The sequence below is a fragment of the Pichia membranifaciens genome (assembly GCF_001661235.1).
Source record: "Pichia membranifaciens NRRL Y-2026 unplaced genomic scaffold PICMEscaffold_2, whole genome shotgun sequence".
Taxonomy (NCBI): Eukaryota; Fungi; Ascomycota; class Pichiomycetes; order Pichiales; family Pichiaceae; genus Pichia; species Pichia membranifaciens.
The window spans coordinates 2,239,001-2,259,089 of NW_017566983.1; the positions used below are offsets into that span (position 1 = coordinate 2,239,001).

At 46.2% G+C, this 20,089-nt stretch overlaps 13 protein-coding genes across 13 annotated transcripts; 6 read left to right on the forward strand and 7 right to left on the reverse strand.

Annotated features, from left to right (window-relative positions):
• Nucleotides 1-650: 650 nt before the first annotated feature.
• Nucleotides 651-2,164, reverse strand: PICMEDRAFT_15932 (hypothetical protein). The gene is made up of 2 exons (XM_019161026.1): nucleotides 2,124-2,164; nucleotides 651-1,533 (listed from the first exon to the last, which is right to left on the reverse strand). The coding sequence occupies exons 1-2, from the start codon at nucleotides 2,124-2,126 to the stop codon at nucleotides 742-744; spliced, it is 795 nt and encodes a 264-aa protein (XP_019019203.1). The 5' UTR covers nucleotides 2,127-2,164; the 3' UTR covers nucleotides 651-741.
• A 553-nt stretch (nucleotides 2,165-2,717) lies between these two features.
• PICMEDRAFT_72077 (hypothetical protein) lies at nucleotides 2,718-4,091 on the forward strand (the record flags this gene model as incomplete). Its single annotated transcript, XM_019164090.1, has 1 exon — nucleotides 2,718-4,091. The coding sequence occupies one exon, from the start codon at nucleotides 2,718-2,720 to the stop codon at nucleotides 4,089-4,091; it is 1,374 nt and encodes a 457-aa protein (XP_019019204.1).
• Nucleotides 4,092-4,469: 378 nt separating this feature from the next.
• On the forward strand, nucleotides 4,470-4,865 carry PICMEDRAFT_23611 (hypothetical protein; the record flags this gene model as incomplete). The annotated part of the gene is made up of 1 exon (XM_019162315.1): nucleotides 4,470-4,865. A coding segment is annotated over one exon (396 nt), but the record flags the coding sequence as incomplete, so codon positions are not given.
• Nucleotides 4,862-5,792, reverse strand: PICMEDRAFT_15935 (hypothetical protein). The gene has a single exon (XM_019161027.1). It carries the CDS (start codon nucleotides 5,784-5,786, stop codon nucleotides 5,073-5,075), a length of 714 nt encoding a protein of 237 aa, XP_019019206.1. The 5' UTR covers nucleotides 5,787-5,792; the 3' UTR covers nucleotides 4,862-5,072.
• Nucleotides 5,793-6,021: 229 nt separating this feature from the next.
• On the reverse strand, nucleotides 6,022-8,575 carry PICMEDRAFT_15936 (hypothetical protein). Its single transcript, XM_019161028.1, has one exon. It carries the CDS (start codon nucleotides 8,508-8,510, stop codon nucleotides 6,150-6,152), a length of 2,361 nt encoding a protein of 786 aa, XP_019019207.1. The 5' UTR covers nucleotides 8,511-8,575; the 3' UTR covers nucleotides 6,022-6,149.
• A 299-nt stretch (nucleotides 8,576-8,874) lies between these two features.
• PICMEDRAFT_72081 (hypothetical protein) lies at nucleotides 8,875-10,377 on the reverse strand (the record flags this gene model as incomplete). Its single annotated transcript, XM_019164091.1, has 1 exon — nucleotides 8,875-10,377. One exon carries the CDS (start codon nucleotides 10,375-10,377, stop codon nucleotides 8,875-8,877), a length of 1,503 nt encoding a protein of 500 aa, XP_019019208.1.
• Nucleotides 10,378-11,421: 1,044 nt separating this feature from the next.
• PICMEDRAFT_72082 (hypothetical protein) lies at nucleotides 11,422-11,880 on the reverse strand (the record flags this gene model as incomplete). Its single annotated transcript, XM_019164092.1, has 1 exon — nucleotides 11,422-11,880. The coding sequence occupies one exon, from the start codon at nucleotides 11,878-11,880 to the stop codon at nucleotides 11,422-11,424; it is 459 nt and encodes a 152-aa protein (XP_019019209.1).
• Nucleotides 11,881-12,267: 387 nt separating this feature from the next.
• PICMEDRAFT_72083 (hypothetical protein) lies at nucleotides 12,268-13,056 on the forward strand (the record flags this gene model as incomplete). The annotated part of the gene is made up of 1 exon (XM_019164093.1): nucleotides 12,268-13,056. The coding sequence occupies one exon, from the start codon at nucleotides 12,268-12,270 to the stop codon at nucleotides 13,054-13,056; it is 789 nt and encodes a 262-aa protein (XP_019019210.1).
• Nucleotides 13,057-13,202: 146 nt separating this feature from the next.
• PICMEDRAFT_62944 (hypothetical protein) lies at nucleotides 13,203-13,660 on the reverse strand (the record flags this gene model as incomplete). The annotated part of the gene is made up of 2 exons (XM_019163469.1): nucleotides 13,203-13,577; nucleotides 13,631-13,660. The coding sequence occupies 2 exons, from the start codon at nucleotides 13,658-13,660 to the stop codon at nucleotides 13,203-13,205; spliced, it is 405 nt and encodes a 134-aa protein (XP_019019211.1).
• A 682-nt stretch (nucleotides 13,661-14,342) lies between these two features.
• On the forward strand, nucleotides 14,343-14,945 carry PICMEDRAFT_72084 (hypothetical protein; the record flags this gene model as incomplete). Its single annotated transcript, XM_019164094.1, has 1 exon — nucleotides 14,343-14,945. The coding sequence occupies one exon, from the start codon at nucleotides 14,343-14,345 to the stop codon at nucleotides 14,943-14,945; it is 603 nt and encodes a 200-aa protein (XP_019019212.1).
• A 244-nt stretch (nucleotides 14,946-15,189) lies between these two features.
• On the reverse strand, nucleotides 15,190-16,365 carry PICMEDRAFT_11025 (hypothetical protein; the record flags this gene model as incomplete). Its single annotated transcript, XM_019159740.1, has 1 exon — nucleotides 15,190-16,365. One exon carries the CDS (start codon nucleotides 16,363-16,365, stop codon nucleotides 15,190-15,192), a length of 1,176 nt encoding a protein of 391 aa, XP_019019213.1.
• Nucleotides 16,366-17,823: 1,458 nt separating this feature from the next.
• On the forward strand, nucleotides 17,824-18,426 carry PICMEDRAFT_72086 (hypothetical protein; the record flags this gene model as incomplete). Its single annotated transcript, XM_019164095.1, has 1 exon — nucleotides 17,824-18,426. The coding sequence occupies one exon, from the start codon at nucleotides 17,824-17,826 to the stop codon at nucleotides 18,424-18,426; it is 603 nt and encodes a 200-aa protein (XP_019019214.1).
• A 377-nt stretch (nucleotides 18,427-18,803) lies between these two features.
• PICMEDRAFT_72087 (hypothetical protein) lies at nucleotides 18,804-20,042 on the forward strand (the record flags this gene model as incomplete). The annotated part of the gene is made up of 1 exon (XM_019164096.1): nucleotides 18,804-20,042. The coding sequence occupies one exon, from the start codon at nucleotides 18,804-18,806 to the stop codon at nucleotides 20,040-20,042; it is 1,239 nt and encodes a 412-aa protein (XP_019019215.1).
• Between the last annotated feature and the right edge of the window lie 47 nt (nucleotides 20,043-20,089).

Consider the following 20,089-nt stretch of genomic DNA (forward strand, 5'->3'; position numbering starts at 1 on the left):
TAGCAAACGGGAGTCAATTGCCTTGAATATACTTCCACTTGTTCATCTTTGACAGGAGTACTCAGTTGCCGGTGTTCAGGGTGGCCTACTCCAACAGGTAGTCAAAATTCGACGAATACAACTCTTTGCAGCTGTGCTATTCTCTTTCATTGCTACGTCTATAGTGGCGTCTATAATTGTATTTCTATGATACTTCTTTCTCTTAGTTTTGACATCAGCTTTTTCAAATAAAGGTTCGTACTTTCAGTAGTTTATCTATATCAGGCTGGTAACATACGTTTATCTGTGAAATCCGGTGGGTTCTGAAGGGGTTTCAAAGGATTACTGTACTATAGTAAAGACCTTTCTTTAGACGACCAAAAAATTATTCACCTCCAACGTATATCACCGTCAAGGCGCTCGCAAACTCTCACTCACGCTCCCGCTCTCACTCAACATTCCCTGTTAGGAAACCACACCTTCAAAGATTCCCGCACACAATTCACGCTTTCAGCGAGAACCCCTCGCACCTCACATTGTGTTTTCAATCGTGTTTACGTGAGGTGCGAAGAAAGGTTTAGTAAATCACAGTCACGATAACTTTATGGACTGCTCAAACATGAAATGTGCTTAGATATATACCATGAATTGAAATAATGGACGTGATAACTACTAGAACGCATAGAAAGTATATTGTTTGAAGAGATATTAGAATTACTATATAGAAAAAGCGGAAAACGACAAAAAGAATGATAAAATAACTCAAACCCTTGGAGCAGTAGAAGATGCAGCTGCAGCAGCTGCAAGCTTAGCTCTTTGAGTAATCTTGGCTTGTGCCTTGGCACCCATAATACCACCACCCCAGTGTCTCTTGGAGTCGTCGTACTTTTCAATGTAGTTGGCGTTGATGGTGGAAATCAACTTGGCCAAAGTAGCTTCGTCTTCGGACTTGACATCGACGAGAGCTGCAACAGTAGCAGTCTTTTGGTGGACAAGAGTACCTAATCTGGCCTTGCCCTTGACAATGGCGTAAGGAACACCCATCTTGTGGCATAAAGCTGGAAGGAAAAGAACCAACTCGATTGGGTCGACATCATTGGCAATCAAAACCAACTTAGCCTTTTTGTTTTCGATCAAACCAACAACGTGGTTCAAACCGTACTTGACAACGTAGGGCTTGTCGGAGACATCTTCCTTCGTCTTACCGTCTGCAATTGCAGCGGCTTCCTTGGTCAATCTTTCCTTCTTTTCAGCAGGGGTTTCTGGTCTGTACTTGTTCAACAACTTGAAGGCCTCGGCTGCAGTGTTCTTGTCTAAAACGTTAGAAAATTGTGCGATAGCTGGAGGAACCTTCAATCTCAAGGACAAAATCTTCTTTTGTCTTTGAAATCTAACGTATTCTGGCCATTTGACAAATCTAGACAAGTTTCTCTTTGGCTGAATTGCTTGGCCCAGACCAAAGTTCTTTGGAGTGGACTCAAACAAAGGGTTCTTAGGAGAAGCTGACTTTGAGGTCTTGGTGGCTAAAGGAGCTGCTGCGACTTTTTTTGCTGGCTGTATCATTGAGGAGAAGAAAAACTTATTAGTAACTTGCTCTAAAAAGAGAGAAAAGGGGAAAAAAGATTTCCCTTCCCTGTGGTCATCGAGTACAAGTTAATCCATTTAATTTTTCTTCCGTAAACTTAATCCTCTACTGGATATGTCTGGGATGGATGGAACACTCCCATCCAAGCCACACATTTCCCAGCCTTAAATCTTATGAAACCAATCTATAAGACTTATTATCAATGCAAAAAAAAGAAGCAAGACATGCATACATCAATACACTCTTGTAAAAGAAGTACTAACAATAGAACGACGTAGGTCATCGTTCCGTGATATTATTAGGATAGCTAAAGCTGTGTAATGAAGTATGCATGTCCTGAGTCTTTCCGTATTATTGCACTTGACAACAAACCGAGATAGATTTCTTCCACAAGAAAAAAAGTAAGACTATCAAGTTATTTGGAAAAGAAACTGCAGGTTGAAACATGTCACACGTCCATCAGGGAGCAAATCTTTAGATCCTTTAGCCGGCGTTAATTTTTTTCTCAAAGAGAATTTAGTTATTCAAGCTTTCAGGAAAGCAGTATAACCACACTTACCATTTTGGTAGTTATCTAATGTAGTACTGTCTTGATAAGCGTAACTCAAACAGAAAAAGGAAACGAAAAAAGTAGAAAAAGTCTGACGTTAGAAGGAGAAGAAAAATAGCAAACAGGCAAAGAGCAAAAAATTGGAGACCTGAAAGAATGAAAAGCTCGAGTCTCGCGGGATTTTGCTGAGCTTGGAAAAAAAAGAACCAACGCAACTTTTCGCCGCCGACGCGTCGATATCGGCCACACATTCCTCCGGCCACTTTAATCAGCAAAAGGCCGCATGGCTTACTGCAGTTCTCCATTGTAATTGATCGATTGCGGGACCGATTGATTGAGCGACCGATTAGAATGAGGTACAGGCGGATCATCTAAGAAGCCTGTGTTCGTCTGGCGTCTTTACAGGACGGTGTCCAATTGCAGACAGTACAAATAGTCTGTTCAGATTAGGAAACAGGCGATTGACTTTCGTGTGTTTTTTCTTTCGTTGCTTGCACTTGCCAGCTTCTGTTTTACCCTTCTCCGATCCCCCACACATCGGTTGCTTGGGTTATCAGCTGAATATCCTGTCTCGAACGTTCTGATCAATATCAGATTTCTGGCATGGGTTTTTTGAATCGCCACCAGCACACAGCAGTCACGTCGACTATAAACGACTGCTGCGAAAAGAATGACCCCTCGGGTGATGATTTCTACATCGAAACACAGCTGTCGGTTTTGTTAGACGCAATCAAGTTCCAGAAAGATTTTGCCGAGCCTGGTCCTGTTGAAGCTGCCAGAGCTTTGAGAAAAAAGATGAAGTACGGTAACACAAAGGAACAGTACAATGCGTTGCGGGTTCTTGACCTATTGATAACCAATGGCGGCAGAGAGATAACGGCTTTGTGCAATGACGATAAGCTCTTGGACAGACTACAGTTCTACCTCATGGACGGAAGCACCTCCTCATTTTCTTCCTCCGCAGCCTCTCCTCCAAACAAAAAGATTTCCAACTTTACACGCTCTCTGATGGCTGGGTGGTATGATAAATACCGGGATGACGACCGTTTGACAAACATAACCCTTTTATATGAGCGTTGCATGCAAGGACGAAAAGCAAAGCAAAGGGCCGCTGCGACGTCCAGTTACGATCGTCAGGTTCCAGACTTCATGAATGACGAAGCAGATATGGATTATACACCCTTTGACGATGATGGGGAGGATTATAGCAATGGTGAGGAGCAAAGTAGATACAGTTATGCTGATGAACCCAGCAGATACAGCACTAATAGCTCCTCTCAGTCTCGGCCAAAGACAAATGCAGAGCTGGACAAAAAGTTCAAAATACCTAGAATCAACTATGACAAGGAGGGTCCTAAAATCATGCAATTGATCGGTCAGGCAAATATAATGGCTACGAACTTGTTAAACATTTTGAACAGTCTTGATAAGAACGAGTTGTCAATCCACTCGATCAGGGCAAATGACGCATTCGATGAATGCCGTGCCATTAGAAGAAAAGTGTTGAGGTATTTACAGTTAGTCAATAGGGAAGAGTTGCTTGGCCCCCTGCTCAAGTGTAACGATGATTTGGTCATCTCCTTGAAAAAGTATGAAGAGCATAGTGTTCCCGCAGAAGCCAGAGTTACCACTAACTCCGACTCCGATGATTACGACTCGTTGCAAGACTATGAATCGGATCACGAGCCCGTAAATCTCCCTCTTGGCACAGCGAGAAGAGCCCCGATTAGCGATGATGACTATGACACCAGCGACTCAGATGACGACGACAGGTATGTGAGGGAACGGGCACCTCCAGCCGGAACACGCTATGAAGTCAAAGAAAGAAGGGCTCCTCCGCCAGTGCCTGCTAAAAAGAGCGTTCTGCAAAGTCCAAAACCTGTTAAACAGACAAGTATTATGAAAGAAAAGGTGTCAAAAAGTGATTACGACCCTTTTTCCGACGATAATGAAGTCGCCCCTGTTTCGTGGAGCTAGGATTTCAGTAGCTCATGAGATATACATATAAATAGCGTCTCTATAGATAGCCTAGACTGTATCTTTATCTGTTTCCTACAGTTTCTATCAGCCTACGTCAATAGGCAATAATACGTGGGTGCTCGCACTCTCAAATTTTTTTGGAAGTGTGCAATCGATCAATCATCAGAATTGAATAATCGGTGATTACCGTGTATAGTTCCTAGGCTTGACTATAATGAAGTGCGCACATCACTGAAACAAAGTCCACGATCTTTCTGAAAGCTAGCTCAGTACACGATGTTTGGTACAAGACTACTAAGGCCGACGATAATGTCTCCTCCAAGATTTTCATCCTTATTAGTTCGAAGTTTTTCACTAAAACCTCGTCTTCCAAAACTTCCTAACCTAAGACTCACACCGGATGTACCAGGTAATGTTGTTGGATCAGTCAACGATGCATATGTTCCACCACCTACAGAGTTTAGCGAAGGTTCTTTTCATTGGGCTTATGAAAGATTGGTAGTACTTGGAATGACTCCGCTTGTTGTATTTCCCTTTGTTGCTGGTGTTGATTATCCCCTCATCGACGCGACATTGGGTGTCTTAATTGCTGTACATTCAAGATACGGATTCCAAAGTTGTATTATCGATTACATCCCACTCAGAAAATTTGGAAACTGGCATAAGCTTGCTATGTTTTTCTTGAACATAGGCACATGTTTGTCTGTTTACGGTATTTACTTACTCGAAACTGAGGAGAATGGTATCTGCGATTTAGTCAAAAGAATCTGGCACGCATGATTTTTTAGTTCTTGTATATATTATTAAGCTTATAACTACAAACTTTATAGTTCAACCGGTTTTTTCATCTCGTACTCTCTTTATTAAACGGTATAGACGGCAATCCTTCATCTGTGAATATAACCCATTATTAACACCAATGTTCAGTAATAGATCAGTCTACAACCTCATCACTCTCAGCAAGGTTTTCTCTATCTTCTACCTTCTGTTTCCATAATTAGGTATATATGTATCGCTGGTCCTAGGACGGAATGTGTGTGCCGGCTTGTATAGCTTAGGTCCATATCTAGACCTATCTCGTCCTCTCAACCTATCAATGCTACCTATTCTCCTAGCAGGCGGTCTCACTCTGTCTGGTACATAGGTGCTTACACCTATAATTTCATTAGCTCGAGTGGACTTATTGGTACTTCTATTGTTTCTCTGAACCCTTATGTAACCCAGGGAAGCATTTGGATAGTTCACCATTTCATGTATGACTAGCTTGAAGAATGTCCCAATTTTCTCCTTCGAAGGTTTATCTACATATGTGATCTTCCATATAGCGTCTGGTGGACCCTCTTTTTCCTGTTCAATCCAGCTTTCGATTGCTCTCACTGGCACGAAATCGGCAAAAAGTCTGTTTTGGCTATCGGCTTTTTCCGCCGAAACGTTAGAATCCTCCGCAAAATTAAAACCATTCAGCTTGGCTTGAATAGCAACAGCTCCGGGGGTATCAGAGCAGAGAACGTAGCAATGTGAACGAGAACTATTAAGCCAAGCTCTCTCTATAGTACATTTTTCCCTTCTGGCCTCTTCAACCATAATATTTCTAAACTCATCGATATCTAAACTGTCCGTGATATTTGCAATGAATAATGCTCGTGTTTTGTTAAAGTTAGAAGCCTCAGTGATTTCGTAGCGTACCCTCATTGTCTTATCTTCGGGTGTTCTGCCATCATCATCTCTCTGACTGTAATTTTCATTTTCATCTTTTGCTGAATTCTCATCCATATTCGGATCTATGAACTCTCCAAGCTTTAGGAGTTATCCAAGTTCAAGCTTTTACAACCTCCAAACCAAAATTGTATTTCAGTACTGCAAGCATCGGGCAGCTTTGGCTAGCAGTGGAAACAATGACTGCAAGAGAAGATTTGAATCTGAATCACCCGAAACGTGTAAATAATGTGAGGAAGCCTCGCGAAAAAGATGAATTACAATCATCAGTTTGATTTTTGGGGTGGGTTCTATAAATTATGTACAGAAAAAAAGAGGCATATTAATGATAGTATGCATCTAGATAGAAAGGTAAGATCTATTAGCAATGGCCATTTTGTGGCTCAAAACTCTCTTGTCCATTAAGGAAGACTTTCCAGATAGAACGTGAAGAATTTCATCGCATAATCTAACAGCGAAATCATTCGACGCTTTCGAATCGGAGGAATTTAATATCCACAAAAGCGCCATTCTATTTCTTTGCCTCTGTGTTAATGGTACAGGAACAGTGTAGTTTTTTGCAAATCCAGTTTTCACTGTTTTGGTAACGACAATAGGTGCAACAATATCTAATGCCTCCTTTAATTTCTCAACAGGGTTGCTTCTTGTTTCCAAAAATAATAAATAAAGTGCTCTGTTCAAGTTAGTTCTTGCTACTTCCTTTTTACCATCCTTCATGATGATATTGACAGCAAGCTCTAAAACTTCATCTTTTTGCTTTGGTAGGCTTTTACCCTTCAAATCCTCAGAAGTAGTCACTTGTTCAGTAGAAGGCTGAAATCCTAGAAGTTTGTCCAATTTAGCACTGACTTGGCGGGAAACTGGAATAAAGGTATTACTAGTCAATTCTTCTTCAATTTCGTCAATTATGTCAATTGCCATATCATACATTTCATTCATTTTTGCGACATCCTCAGGAAGTCTTGATTGATCTTCTTTTTTTAAGTTTTCAAGCACAGAATCAGTTCTTTCAAAAACTGGCTCAACTTGAGCTATATTCTCTGCGGGAGTTTCAGTAACAGACAAAACATCTGTTTCATTTTCTGATTTAAGGAAAATTTGATCAGCAAGAAGTTGGTAGTTTAAAGACTCCTTATCTTCTAAAGCACCAACAATAGAATTTGGTTCCTGCAAATATTCTTGTATTTTGGCATAGGTTGCCATTGCCTTTTCATTGTCCTTTTCAGTACAAAGTTCCTCTGTGAGGCTTGCGAACTCAGGATCAATCTTAGAGATGAGCTTGAATCCATCGCTATCCAAGCCATTTTGAACAACGTATTCTACAAGCTTATCGGCAGTCACTGTAGATTCCATTTTCTCCCATTCAGCATCTAGTATGGATCTAAGATCTGAGAAAGAAGAGGATTGCGTGTCATTCATTGCAATGTAAATAGGAGTTTCTTTGTTGGCCAAATAAGTATCGATTTCATCGTTCTTTTCTTCTAAGTCTTTTCCTTCTGGAAGAGTTTCCAAATCATTTAATAGCTCACCAAACTTTGGATCGATAGACTCAATAGATTTAAATAGATCGCTAGCAAAGTAATCAGGATAGAATTCGAATACTTCGTAAATTTCAGTCAAATCTATAGGTACTGGTTGCTTTAGCGCTTCATCCATGAGAGCAAACTCGGCTGAGTCAGAATCACCGAAAGACTTGTAGATTTTCTTTTCATGGTTAGAGCAGTAGTCTAGAATCTCTTGATACTTTGCCTTAAGGAGATCATCGTTGTTGGAATCTATGCCTTCGTAGCTTTTCAATAACAAAGCAAACTCAGGATCTATTTTTTCAACGGTTTTCATCAGTGGAGAGATATTAATGTTCTCGTAGGTGTTCAAGTTAGAGAAAATGTTTTCCAGAATTGTCAATCCGTCGACAGGTGGATGGCTCACATTTACAGGAGCCTCTTCAATGGTGTCCTTAACAGGTTCAGGGGATACTGTAGTCTTTTTGTCAGCTAAAAGCTTCTTCAACTCCGCATACTGCGAGTCTGTTATTTTGGAAATGGGACCAGATTTGAAAGCTTCAACCATTTCGTTGACGGTTTTTTGAGTTGGCTCAAGTCTGATATTTTTGCCAAAAGCCTTCGCAAAATCTGGATCAATTTCATAGATAAACTTGAACCCAGCGGCTTCATTCAAGTTTTCCGCAAATGGTAGCAAACCGTCCAATAATTCAGAAACTAAATTGGAAGGGCCGTTAACTGGCAAAGCTAGACGATTGACAAACATTTCAATTTTTGATAAGGATTCAGCATGTTTGGCTTTTACAATTTCGGCCTTTTCATTCACTTTTGCATCAAACTGATTCTTCAAGTCTTCATACTTGAGGCCATTTTCCTTTGCCAGAGCCTTCAATTTTTCTTCAATTAATCTATCTTTTTCAGTAATAGCTGATTTCACGTATTTGGCGAGCTCAGAGTGGTCGTAATCATTTCGAGTTGGTCTTTCAATCAAAAACTCACCTTGCTCGTTCAATTTCTGGCTTTTCAAAAAGTCCACGTAAGTGTCGAAAAAGGGCTTTTTAAATTGCTTCTTGGTAGCTTTTGCTTGTTCTGTGCTTTCATTCGAGTTGAATCTAACGAATGTTTGTCTGATTGCAACAGTCTTGACCTGAGAACTTGCGCTGGCTTTGAAAGCCAAGGCTGTGGATCTGGAAAGCATTTTCTGGATACTTAACTCTGCCGCCGTTGGTGTGCCGAGCTCAGGATGTCTGCTCAAGAGTTAACTGTTGCTCTAGTTCACTCGTGCTCAAATCTGTAGGCCTGAAAGACGAGGCCACTAACGATTTTCCAGCTCAGTCTTGTCGGCGATGAAAATTTATCCACGATGTGGTGCACGGGTGTCAATGCTGTTTTCCTGAACATGTTCTGAAATTTTGGTTGATCTTCTGCAAACAATTTAAGTTGTGCCTCAAATTTTCATAAGAGAAAAGGTGAACTGAGCTAAAAATGTTGTATACATCAAAGATATAAGTGTTGCAAATAGGAAATAAATAAGGAAAGGGGAAAAGCGTAAGTTACAAAAGTTATGAGGAAATGACTTTCATATCGTGCATTGATTTGTCATGTCTTTCATCGCTGACGGAACTGCCAGTCCCTTCGCCAAGTCCATCAAGGACATTGATATTTCCAAGCTCGTAGTCGTCGTACGCATCGCCTTGGATAGCCTTCAACGAAAACTGGGGATACATTGCATCCACGTAGTTCCCGTCGTTTTCGGCCATTTCGAAGAAGTCAGCACCCATTGCCTCGAGGTTTTCATCAGCCTTGATTTTCAAACCAGGGATCTTGTCGATAACAAAACAGATGATATATGTTGCACCCAGAGACCAGAAGAAACAAGTAGTCCAGCCAGCAAATTGGTAGCCCATCTGCTTCCAGTGGTGGAAGATCCATCCTCCGTCAATTTCTGTAACACCATCTGTACCAGCAATGAATGGTGAAGCGAAGACACCAAGACAGATTGAGCCCAAGATTCCTCCGAAACCATGGATGATGAAAGATCTTGTAGTGTCATCGATACCAGTCTTTTCGTTAAATCTGTATGCCAACCTGCAACAGCCGCCGACGAACAAGGAGGTGATGAAAGCCCAGTAAGGAGTGTAAAATCCACAAGAGGGGGTAATGTTAACTAAGCCTGCAACCGCACCTTCACAGGCTGCAATTAAGGACCACTTGCGAGTGAAGGCATAGTCCACGGCAACGAAGGCCAATAAGGCGGACGAAGCGGCAATTTGAGTGTTTGCCATGATGTAGCCTGTTCTGGTGTTAACTGCTAGCAAAGTACCTGAGTTAAAACACAACCACGAGAACCATATAATGGAAACACCGATGAACGTAATCACTGTATTCTGAGGCTCGTACTCCTTTTTTGTCTTAGGGTCAAGCCAGTCTTTTCTCTTTCCTATGAAAAATGAGTAGGCTAACGAAGCACCGCCGGAGGCGATATGAACTGGTCCTCCGCCGGCAAAATCCAATGCACCGAGGTTGTACAAGAAACCCTTAGCACACCAGGTCGAGTATGCTAGGGGACAGTACACAACGGTACACCAAATGAAGCCGACAACTAGAGACGGAAGTAATCTAGATCTCTCTGCGATAGCACCAACAAAAATTTGGACGGTTGCAATGGGGAAGAACGCCGAAAAGGTGAAGTAGATGATGGAAGGAATGGTGCCTCCTTCGACGTAGGGACCGACACCGATGTGCGTGAGAGCACCCCAGCTAAAGTTACCCAAGACATGGGAGGCAGACGGGGAGACTGCTAGCGAGTAGCCGAACAAGAACCACTGGACGGTGATAAGAGCGGTGACCATATAACTCTGGAACAAGATTTGGATGATGTTTTTCCTCTTCAAGGTACCACCGTAGAACATGCCAATGGCCGGCGTCAAGATCATGATGCCGACTGTGCAGAACAAGACGTACCCCATGTCGGAGGTGGAGAAGGTGGATTGGTCCTCACTCATCGGGACATCCCGGTTGTACAATAGAGCGGCAGAACCGAGGCCTGAGTTAGCGTAGCCCATGGTGATTGATGCTGTCTTGGTTGTCAAACTCTAGCTCGAGGGGTCTTTGGGGGAGAGACACAAGCAAGCAAGAAGAGAGGGGGCACCGCAACTAAAGGTCCAACGTAAAGGTTACAGCGGAGCAGAGGGTGCAACAGCGGGCCTTAAATACAGAACCGTACCGGACCTGGTGAACAGAGGATCTTGTAAAGATGCAAATTCGCTTAATGGGGATCGCGTAGCATGCATCTTCCTGATGACGCATGTTCTCAGATAAAGAAAATGGAAAGGCGGTAACGATCCTGGCTTCCTTTCCCCACCGGTGGAACGAAAACTGAGACTCCTGCTGCTGCTGCTGCTCCACAGGAGGACAGCACGTCATGCACCACGGTTAATGATAAAGAAAGGTCAAGCCGCCATGACGCCCAGCAATCCAAGACCGGTTGACTCTGCAGGTCGGGGACTCGGGACGCAAGCGCAGACAAAAAAAATTAATCTTAAACAAAGATATCGCTTTAGATCCACCTATCTTTCTATCTACCTAATCTTTTTACTTAGACCCTCCAGAACCTGTGGCTGCATTGCTGCAGCAGAAAAGCTATCACACGGGGTATCTACAGCCTATTAAAATAGAAAAAAGTAGCCTGATGAGATCCCAGGGCAGATAAGGGCAGCAGCTCCTGAAAGGGGAAAAGGGTCCTGAGGCGTGCCCAATCGAGGCCCGCCCGCATGCGATGCACCGAACTGCCGTTTTGGGCGCAGCGCGTACGGGCAATGATGTCTGGGGCAAAACAATTGGATTGGGGGTGGGTGGAAGAGAGTGGAAGCGTGTGAAAGGTGGCTACGCATGCCTTGAGAAGGGCATAGAGATGCCGCATTTGACACCATGACGGTTGTTGCACAGCACCTGTGTAGTTGCTGCTATCACCAGCCGGTCTGTCCAGGCAGAAGGCTAGCGGGTGCAAAAAAGAGGTCCGACAGAGGAGACGGCAAAGGCGTGATGGCATTAGAAAGTTTAGAGAGCCTGGAGAGCCCGGAGAGCCTATGGCACTTGTGCCTGTATGTCTATCTTGCAGCGTCCTCCAGGCTGGCGGAGACGCTGGTCTTTGCCTTGATGGAGTCCACCTCGGGCGCAAGCTCGGGGAACTCCTGCTTGATTGACGCCGCTAGCGTGTCCCTGAAGTTCTCAAAGGCGAGCGACTTGCCGTTCAGGTACTGGTTGATTTTCCTCACCACCTCGACGAACTCCCTTGTGTAGATGTCCGGGTTTCGCCCGTCCTGAATGTAGTTCAACAGGTCGGTGGGAATCATGATGTCCCGCAGGTCGTCGCGCGAGCTCACGTCGTGCAACTTGGAGATCGTCTTGTTGATGTGGTTTGCCAAGCCGAGCTTGGCCTCCTGCGTGCCCTGGAAATCGTGCACTTGCACGCCAAGATGCACAAACGTCTCGATGATGCTGGAAATCTCCTCCTGGAGGGACCCGAGCGGGGTGGTTGTGTCCTCGTACGCCTTTTCTGTCGCCATTGCGGTGCCGTCTTGTCTGGCTGCTATTGTCGTCGGTCCTCTCCCTCTTCTGTACGGTGTAGGACGACAGACAGCGGAATTTGAACCCCTTGTGCCATGTATGGACATGGCGAGAAGGAGCAACAGAAGTCAAAACGCTTGGACTGCTCACGTGCAGCGCGCAATTGCGCCACACTTTCCGTGTTGAGCGAGTCTGACAAATCTTTTTGATAGTCCGTCCTTATGACAAACGCAGGGGATCGTTCCCCGACGGACCTGTCGATACCGGGACCCGGATCTGGAGACGTATTTTTCATTTAACTTCCCGGACGGCCACAGTCTGTTGCTTCGCCCAAGGTGTGGATCCTACGGTGGGAGCGCCAAGGAGCCAGAGAGCACAGATCAACAATGACTACGACAGAAAGACCGATACTCAACATCGACTCCAAGCTGCTTACGCACTGGAACAAGACGCTGGCGACGCTGACTCCGCAGGAGATCTTGCAGTGGGCGGTGTTGACGTTCCCGGGGCTCTTCCAGACGACGGCGTTTGGGTTGACGGGGCTCTGCACTATCGACATGTTGTCGAAGCTCGAGTCTACGAGCAAGCAGGACGCGGCAAGCGCTGTCGAGCTGGTATTTGTGGACACGCTTTACCACTTCCCGCAGACGCTGCAGCTCGTAGCGGACGTGAAGAAGAAGTACCCGAACTTTAAGCTTCACATGTACAAGCCGGAGGGCTGTGCCACGGACGCGGACTTTGCGGCGAAGTACGGCGACGAGCTCTGGAGCACAGACGAGCTCAAGTACGACTACCTCGTCAAGGTAGAGCCGCTCAAGCGGGCGTACGAGGAGCTGGGCATCATGGTGGTGTTCACGGGCAGACGGCGGTCGCAGGGCTCTGCGCGTGCAGAGCTGCCGATTGTCGAGGTCGACGAGACGCTGCAGGTGGTGAAGATCAACCCGATGGCGTCGTGGTCCTTCGCGGACGTGAAGAAGTACATCGACGAGAACGGCGTGCCCTACAACGAGCTCCTCGACCTCGGATACAAGTCTGTCGGCGACTGGCACAGCACCGAGCCCGTTGCAGAGGGCGAGGACGAGCGCAGCGGCAGATGGAAGGGCAAGGCCAAGACCGAGTGCGGCATCCACGTCACCTCCAACTACTCGCAGTTCATCAACAACGAGCAGAAGTGAAGATATAGACCACCTGTAGTACCGATGGCAGTAGTAGCAGTAGTAGCAGTAGTAGCACGTTAATAATACATTCGAGTTAACTCCGTCCACCCTCTCACCCTCCCTCTCCCCCCGGCACCCCCGCCGCCTACAGCGCACGCCCTGCTCTAGACCTGGCGCTGATCAGAACGAAGGGAGGCGACAAGGGGCGGCGACACGGGCACAATAGCGTGTCGCTGCTGCCGCTTCTGCCAACAATAGCCCGCATCGAGGACGGCAGATAAAAAGGTGGAGCAGACGAGGCAAGACCAGGCGAGACGAGACGGACGAGACGGGACCAGCGAGGAGGCGTGGGAAGCAAAATTCACGGGAGAGCTGTTGTTTGCAGAGCCGGGGGTAGGTGTTTCTTTGGGGTCGGCAGGAGTGCCGGTCTGTTGTGGGCTGGACAGACGATTATCGAGACAGCCAGACAGCCAGACAGCCAGACAGTCGGCAACCGTAAGTATCCTTGCCCGGGCAGCGCCCGGGGAGCTCGTGTGCCGCTATAGGGCGGCGAGACAGAAGCATACACCCACACACGCACACGCTGACGCACAAGGAGCCAGAGACACAGCAGAGGGGGCATGTCGATGGACACGCAGCAGAGGTTGCGATGCACGTCCAAGGAAGCCCTGCAGTTGCTCGCCTTCAGTCCCGTCTTGCGAGCTTTCCATGCACGAGACTGCAAGGGCGGCGGATGCGAGAGGGACGGGTGGAGAAGAGCATGTGTCACCAGCTGATGCTTGTTTTTGCAGACGCAGCCAGTGTCTTGGAGACATCATCCAGTCGGGTGCAGGTGAGCCTGAAATCCGTCTGTTGTGGTTGGTTCCTTGTTTATGTTTACCTGTGCCTTTTCTCGCGTGCTTATGTCAGCACACGAGAAGTAGTGTGGTGGTGGTGGTGGGCCACCATCTCCTCTTCCAGGTTTGTGTTTCTTCTTTCTTCTCAGCTCTTTGTTTCTCCCCCTTCGTCTTTGTGCTCCGCCGTCCCATTTCCCGGGGCCGTCTCATTTCTGTCGTTCTTGTTACTAACATCACATACCGCAGCTACGTTCGATACTGGCATAGATTTATTTCATTTTTTTTACCCCGTTTGAGTATTAGACATAGTATAGTATTCGAGCCCCAACAAACCTGGATATATACACACAGAGGGTAAACGGAAGCATACACACTATAGCGTTATCACCACATTATAGAAATACGCATACACTTTTAGAAGCAAACTGACACACACACTAAAAACTCAAAACACAAAACACACACACAATGTCCAGTGGTATTGCAGACGTTAGAAAAAAATTGGTTATTGTGGGAGATGGTGCCTGCGGGAAGACCTGTTTATTGATTGTCTTTTCTAAGGGTGCCTTCCCCGAGCTGTACGTTCCTACTGTTTTTGAGAACTACGTGGCAGACGTCGAGGTGGACGGAAGAAGAGTCGAGTTGGCCTTATGGGATACTGCCGGTCAAGAGGACTATGACAGATTGAGACCTCTATCTTACCCAGACTCCAACGTCATTTTGATCTGTTTTTCTGTCGACTCTCCTGACACTCTCGACAACGTCCAGGAGAAGTGGATTTCGGAAGTCCTGCATTTCTGTCAAGGTGTTCCAATCATTCTTGTTGGTTGTAAGATCGACTTGAGGAACGATCAAGCCACCATCCAAAAACTGGCACAGTTGGGTCAACAACCAGTGTCAACCTCTGAAGGTCAAGAGGTGGCTGACAAGATCAACGCATTAACGTATATGGAATGTTCTGCTAAATTGAACCAAGGTGTTAGAGAGGTTTTCGAGGCTGCAACTAGAGCTACTTTGGCAAGCAAGGAAAAGGAAACCAAGAAGAAGAAGAAGAAGTGTGCTATTTTTTAGATCCTACAGCTATATATCATTATCTAGCTAAGTGCATACATATCCTTTTGTCTTTTTTTCCTTTTTCTTTTTCTTGTCGAAGGCAGATAGAGAAATTTTCCTTTTATTCACACTGGATTATATATAGTGTATAATATAATTGAATATATAAAGTTCTATATATTTTGTAACCATAGGGTACACACATTGTTGTCATAGATGAAAATGGGGGAAGGAAAAAAAAGCATTGAAGCTAAATAAAGTTTCAGGAACGAGAATGCGATGTCTGCGTCAACCCTCTCCCGAGGCCTTTACGGATGACTGCCACGAACATGTCGACATCACTCTTCGTATTATAAGCGCCAAACGAAACGCGGACTCCAAAACCGTACTGCGAAACATAGACGTGGTTGTCAACGAAGAAGGGTAACCACTCCGAGTGTAGTTTGATAACGTTACTGTGCGGAGATCTGTACTTTTGATCATCCGGACCAATCGTCTCGACACCTAGGCCTTTCAATTGCAATCTCAGGTACAAACTCAGGCTCTCTAGATGGGTCTGGATCTTTGTGATGCCAACGGTGTCAAGAAAATCCAGGTACTCCCCCAACGCCAGGCATTGCATCAGTGCTTTGTTGTTGTGCTCAAGAGATCTGGCAGACTTGCAGCCGGTAACGCTTGATCCACCCTGGGTGCTGTTCAACGAGCTTGGTGTCATTATTGGTGGCGTTAGCTTCAGATCGGGCAATACTTGTGGGTCGATATATAGCACCCCCAGCCCTGTTGGGCACGACAATCCCTTTTGGACACTAAAGGCTAGGGCAGAAACGCCTAATTCTCGAACATCGATCTTTCCAAAGCCAACCTCTTGGGTTGCGTCAACTAGGACGTGGACTCCTCTTGGCCTGTAAGTGTTGCAAATAGACCTAACGTCATGCCGTAAGCCAGAGTCAAACATGATAGACGAAAGGCCAATGGCTATCGTATGTTCGTCAACTACATCTCTGAACGCGTCAGCATCGTATGGCTGAGGCCCAGACTCTCCCATTTCGATATATCTGATTTCCAAACCTCTTGATTTTAGCTCTAGCCAGCCAGCGGCTTGGCTGGGATAATCGTTCCTCAACAAAACCACATTGTCGCCTGGCTTGAACTCCAATGACCTCTGGAACAAGTTGCATGACTCCGTGGTGTCCCTGGTGAACACTATATCTTCCGATTGTGCGTTAATGAACTTAGCGGTCTTCAATCTCACATTCTCACACTCGGCGTTCCACTTTGGCTTTGGATTCGGTTCGTGTAAACCATCCTTCACATAGCGTTCGATTGCACCCGAAACAATCAGGTTCATCGGCTGTTGGAAAGAGGAATTTAAAAAAATAACCGTTTCATCGGCGAGTAAAGGAAACTGCGAACGGATGTCCTCGATGCCGTATTTCATTTGGTTTTTGGCTGAGGAGCTGAGGTCAAAACCCATATACCGACGTGAGTAACTGTCCAACTGGGGCGATCAAAGGCAAGATATAGGAAAAGACAAACCGCCTGTGACTGTGTGTGTGTGACTAATACCGAAATCCATCGCGTCGGCTGTTTTGATTATTGCCGATCGCTGCATCTCGTCTTGCCAGCATGCAGATAGTAAGAAAGGTTCGATGACTCTAGCACCCATTATCCAGCCTGAAGCAGGCCTCGAGTAGCGGAGACCGAAAGGCCATCTTCATCTTCGTTCCCTCTGTAGCGTCCTTCGAGCCCAACTAAGATACATACATACATTAGCCGCCCAAACGGGTGGTTTTCTGCGTAAAAACATTATTCTCTGTAGCCCAGGTGGCCAAACCGGGCCTACAATGCCGGAAGTCGTCTTTTCCTTCACTTTCAGGAGGTATACCCGTAGATAGTCCCAACATGCTTACTCAACTGCTCCCGAGCTCCTCGTGCTCCTGGTTTCGACGGAGTTCTCGTGCCTGTGCGGAAAGCAACTTCTATGGAAAACGCCCGATTTTGCGCAGGAAGCGTGCGGTGTCGAGGGCCGTCTGCTGTGCCGGCCAGGTGCGCCAGCCCCAAAGCGCGCTCGCAGGCGCGGGCTCCGGAAAGCAAGTTGTGTGTGCGTGCGGCCGGCGAAGGCACCAACGGGGCTGAAAGAAAAGCCGGAGACAATGGCGGCTGAACCGAACTAACCACAGTCTTTGTTGCCTCGGGAGACAAAAGTGGATGGATGGGGATACCTGAGTGTGTCACAGTTTGGCTACCAGCTACATGATGGGTATACTGTTGGCTTCCTGCGAACTACGAAACCCACTGGCCCATTTGTTAGCCAAACGGGGCATGTGGCGGTAGTACGAACTCCCGCTGCGGGGCTGGCTTGCAGACTTTCATCCCCGGACTGTGTCTTCCTCTCTCCTCAAAGACGGTCCTTTCATTTTCACCGAGCCGCCAAGCTGACACCTACCCGAGCCGCAGATGTCCATGTCTGGTCCGGTTCTGCTGTACTGCTCTGATGCTCGTGTCTGGCCCCCGGAATAACTGACGATAAGGGGGCCGGAGAGAAAGCCGGGCCGAAAAAAGCACTATCGGACGAAAATAGGCGGCGAGCATACTATTTTTCTCCCTGTAGGGTGGTTGTAGTGGCAGCGTAGTAGACTGCGGTAATGATCTGGGGAGAGAGGCTGGATCAGATGGCGACATGACATGTCTGTGCCGGCTGGTCGTGTGCTGTAGATGGCCTGTTTAGCTTCTTCTTTCTCTTCTTGCTTTTTCTGCACTCATAGGATAGATACGGTCTCCGCTCAGGTGATAGTACAGTAACCACTAATAATAGAACGGAACAGGCGCAGCAGTTAGGACAAACAAGTCTACTCGAGCCCACGACCACAACATCCAAACTAACAAACATACAAACATGGCTGGAGCGATCGCAGATATCCGGAAAAAACTAGTTATTGTCGGAGACGGTGCGTGTGGAAAGACGTGCTTGTTGATAGTCTTCTCCAAGGGGGCTTTCCCCGAGCTGTACGTTCCGACGGTATTCGAGAACTACGTGGCCGACGTCGAGGTGGACGGAAGAAGAGTCGAATTGGCGTTGTGGGATACCGCGGGGCAGGAGGATTACGACAGGTTGAGACCGCTCTCGTACCCGGACTCCAACGTCATCCTGATCTGTTTCGCTATCGACTCCCCGGACACTCTCGACAATGTGCTGGAGAAGTGGATTTCGGAGGTGCTGCACTTCTGCCAGGGCGTCCCAATCATCCTTGTCGGCTGCAAGCTCGACTTGCGGAACGACCCTGCTGCAGTGCAGAAGCTTGCGCAGCTGGGCCAGCAGCCCGTGTCGACCTCGGAGGGCCAGGAAGCCGCCGACAGAATTAACGCGCTGACTTACATGGAGTGTTCTGCAAAGTACAACCAAGGTGTCAGAGAGGTGTTCGAGGCAGCGACAAGAGCAGCCTTGAGAACAAAGGAGAAGGAGAGCAAAATCAAAAAGAAGAAGTGCTCCATTCTCTGATTCTCTCCTACCCTCTCCTTCTCAATTATTCTGCCCGCTTTTCCCCACCTTCTTTCTTTCTTCCTTTATTTACCTCTATCTTTGATTATGTCTCTACCTCTTATCTTGTGTTTAACTCGCTACGAAAATAAACGTGCTAAACGTGTTTTAAATTTCCTAATAATCAGCTACTCATTGGCTGTGCCCGGCCAGGACGCCAAACGCTTTGTTGCGCGTCCGTGCTCTTTGGCAATTTCGCTTTTTTTCTCTCAGCTCTGTTTTACACTTGATCTTCCCTCCCCCTTACACAGTCCCGTTGGCGTTTGCAACGATTCTGGGTCACGGTCTGCTTTCAACACTAAACAAAAGGCAAACTTTCGATTTCTCCCCCAACGACTATGTCAGGTCCTATCAAAAAAGGTCAAATCGATCAAGCCCCAACTCCTCAGAACACTCCAGCCTCTGCTGCAGGTTCTTACATGCCAAAAGCTGATGCACCTTCAATTCCAAGCACTATCGACGAAAAGAATGAGCTGTTGAAAGGAATGCTAGCCAACAATCCACATTTACTTGCCTCGATACAGGCCAAACTGGGACAGTTGGTGGGTACAGACTCCGGTTATGTCGAAGGATTATCGAAGAAGGTGAAGCGTAATCTGTACGGTTTGAAAAGTCTACAAGAAAAGCAGTACAAGGTTGAAGCTGAGTTCCAGGCCGAATTATTAGAGCTCGAAAGAAAATTCCAGCTTTTGTACGAACCGATTTTTGAACAAAGAAAGAAATACGTCACTGGTGAGCTTGAGCCAAGTGAAGAAGAAATTGAAAACGGAAAGAGCATTTTGGAAGCTGAAGAAGACAACGAAGAGGATGAGGAAGAGGAGGACGACAAAGAAGAAGAAAACGCCGAAACTGAAGATAAAGGTGTCCCATACTTCTGGCTCACCGCTATGCAAAACTTGCCACCTATTGCAGACATGATTTCTGAAAGGGACGGGGAAGTTTTAGAACATTTGATCAATGTCAGGATGGACTACATTGACAAGCCTGGTTTTAAGTTGATTTTCGAATTCACCAAAAATGATTTTTTTAAGAACAAGGAGTTGGTCAAGACTTATTACTACCAAAAAGAATTAGGTTACACAGGCGAGTTTGTTTATGACCATGCCGAGGGTGACGATATTGAGTGGGTCGACAATGCCCACAACGTCACCGTTTCTATCGAGTTGAGAAAGCAAAGAAACAAACACACCAAGCAAGTGAGAACTATCGAAAAAACCACCCCAACTTACTCGTTCTTCAACTTCTTTACACCTCCTGTTATGCCTGGTAGCAATGGTGACGATGACGAAGGTTTCGAGGATGTTGACGAAGAATTGGAGGAGAGCTTGCAAAATGATTACTCCGTTGGTGAATTAATCAAGGAGAAGTTGATTCCAAGAGCTGTGGACTGGTTCACTGGACATGCACTACAGTATGAGGCAGAATTCGCGGGAGAGGAGGATGAAGAGGAGGACTATGATGATGAAGACGGAGAAGACGAGGACGATGATGATGAAGCCAATGACGATGACGATGACGATGACGATGACGATGAAGAAGACGACACTAAGCAAAAGCCTGAATGCAAGCAACAATGATGTTGTGTCTTCACCCGTCAAGTAGTTATACGTTACCCAATTTCTGT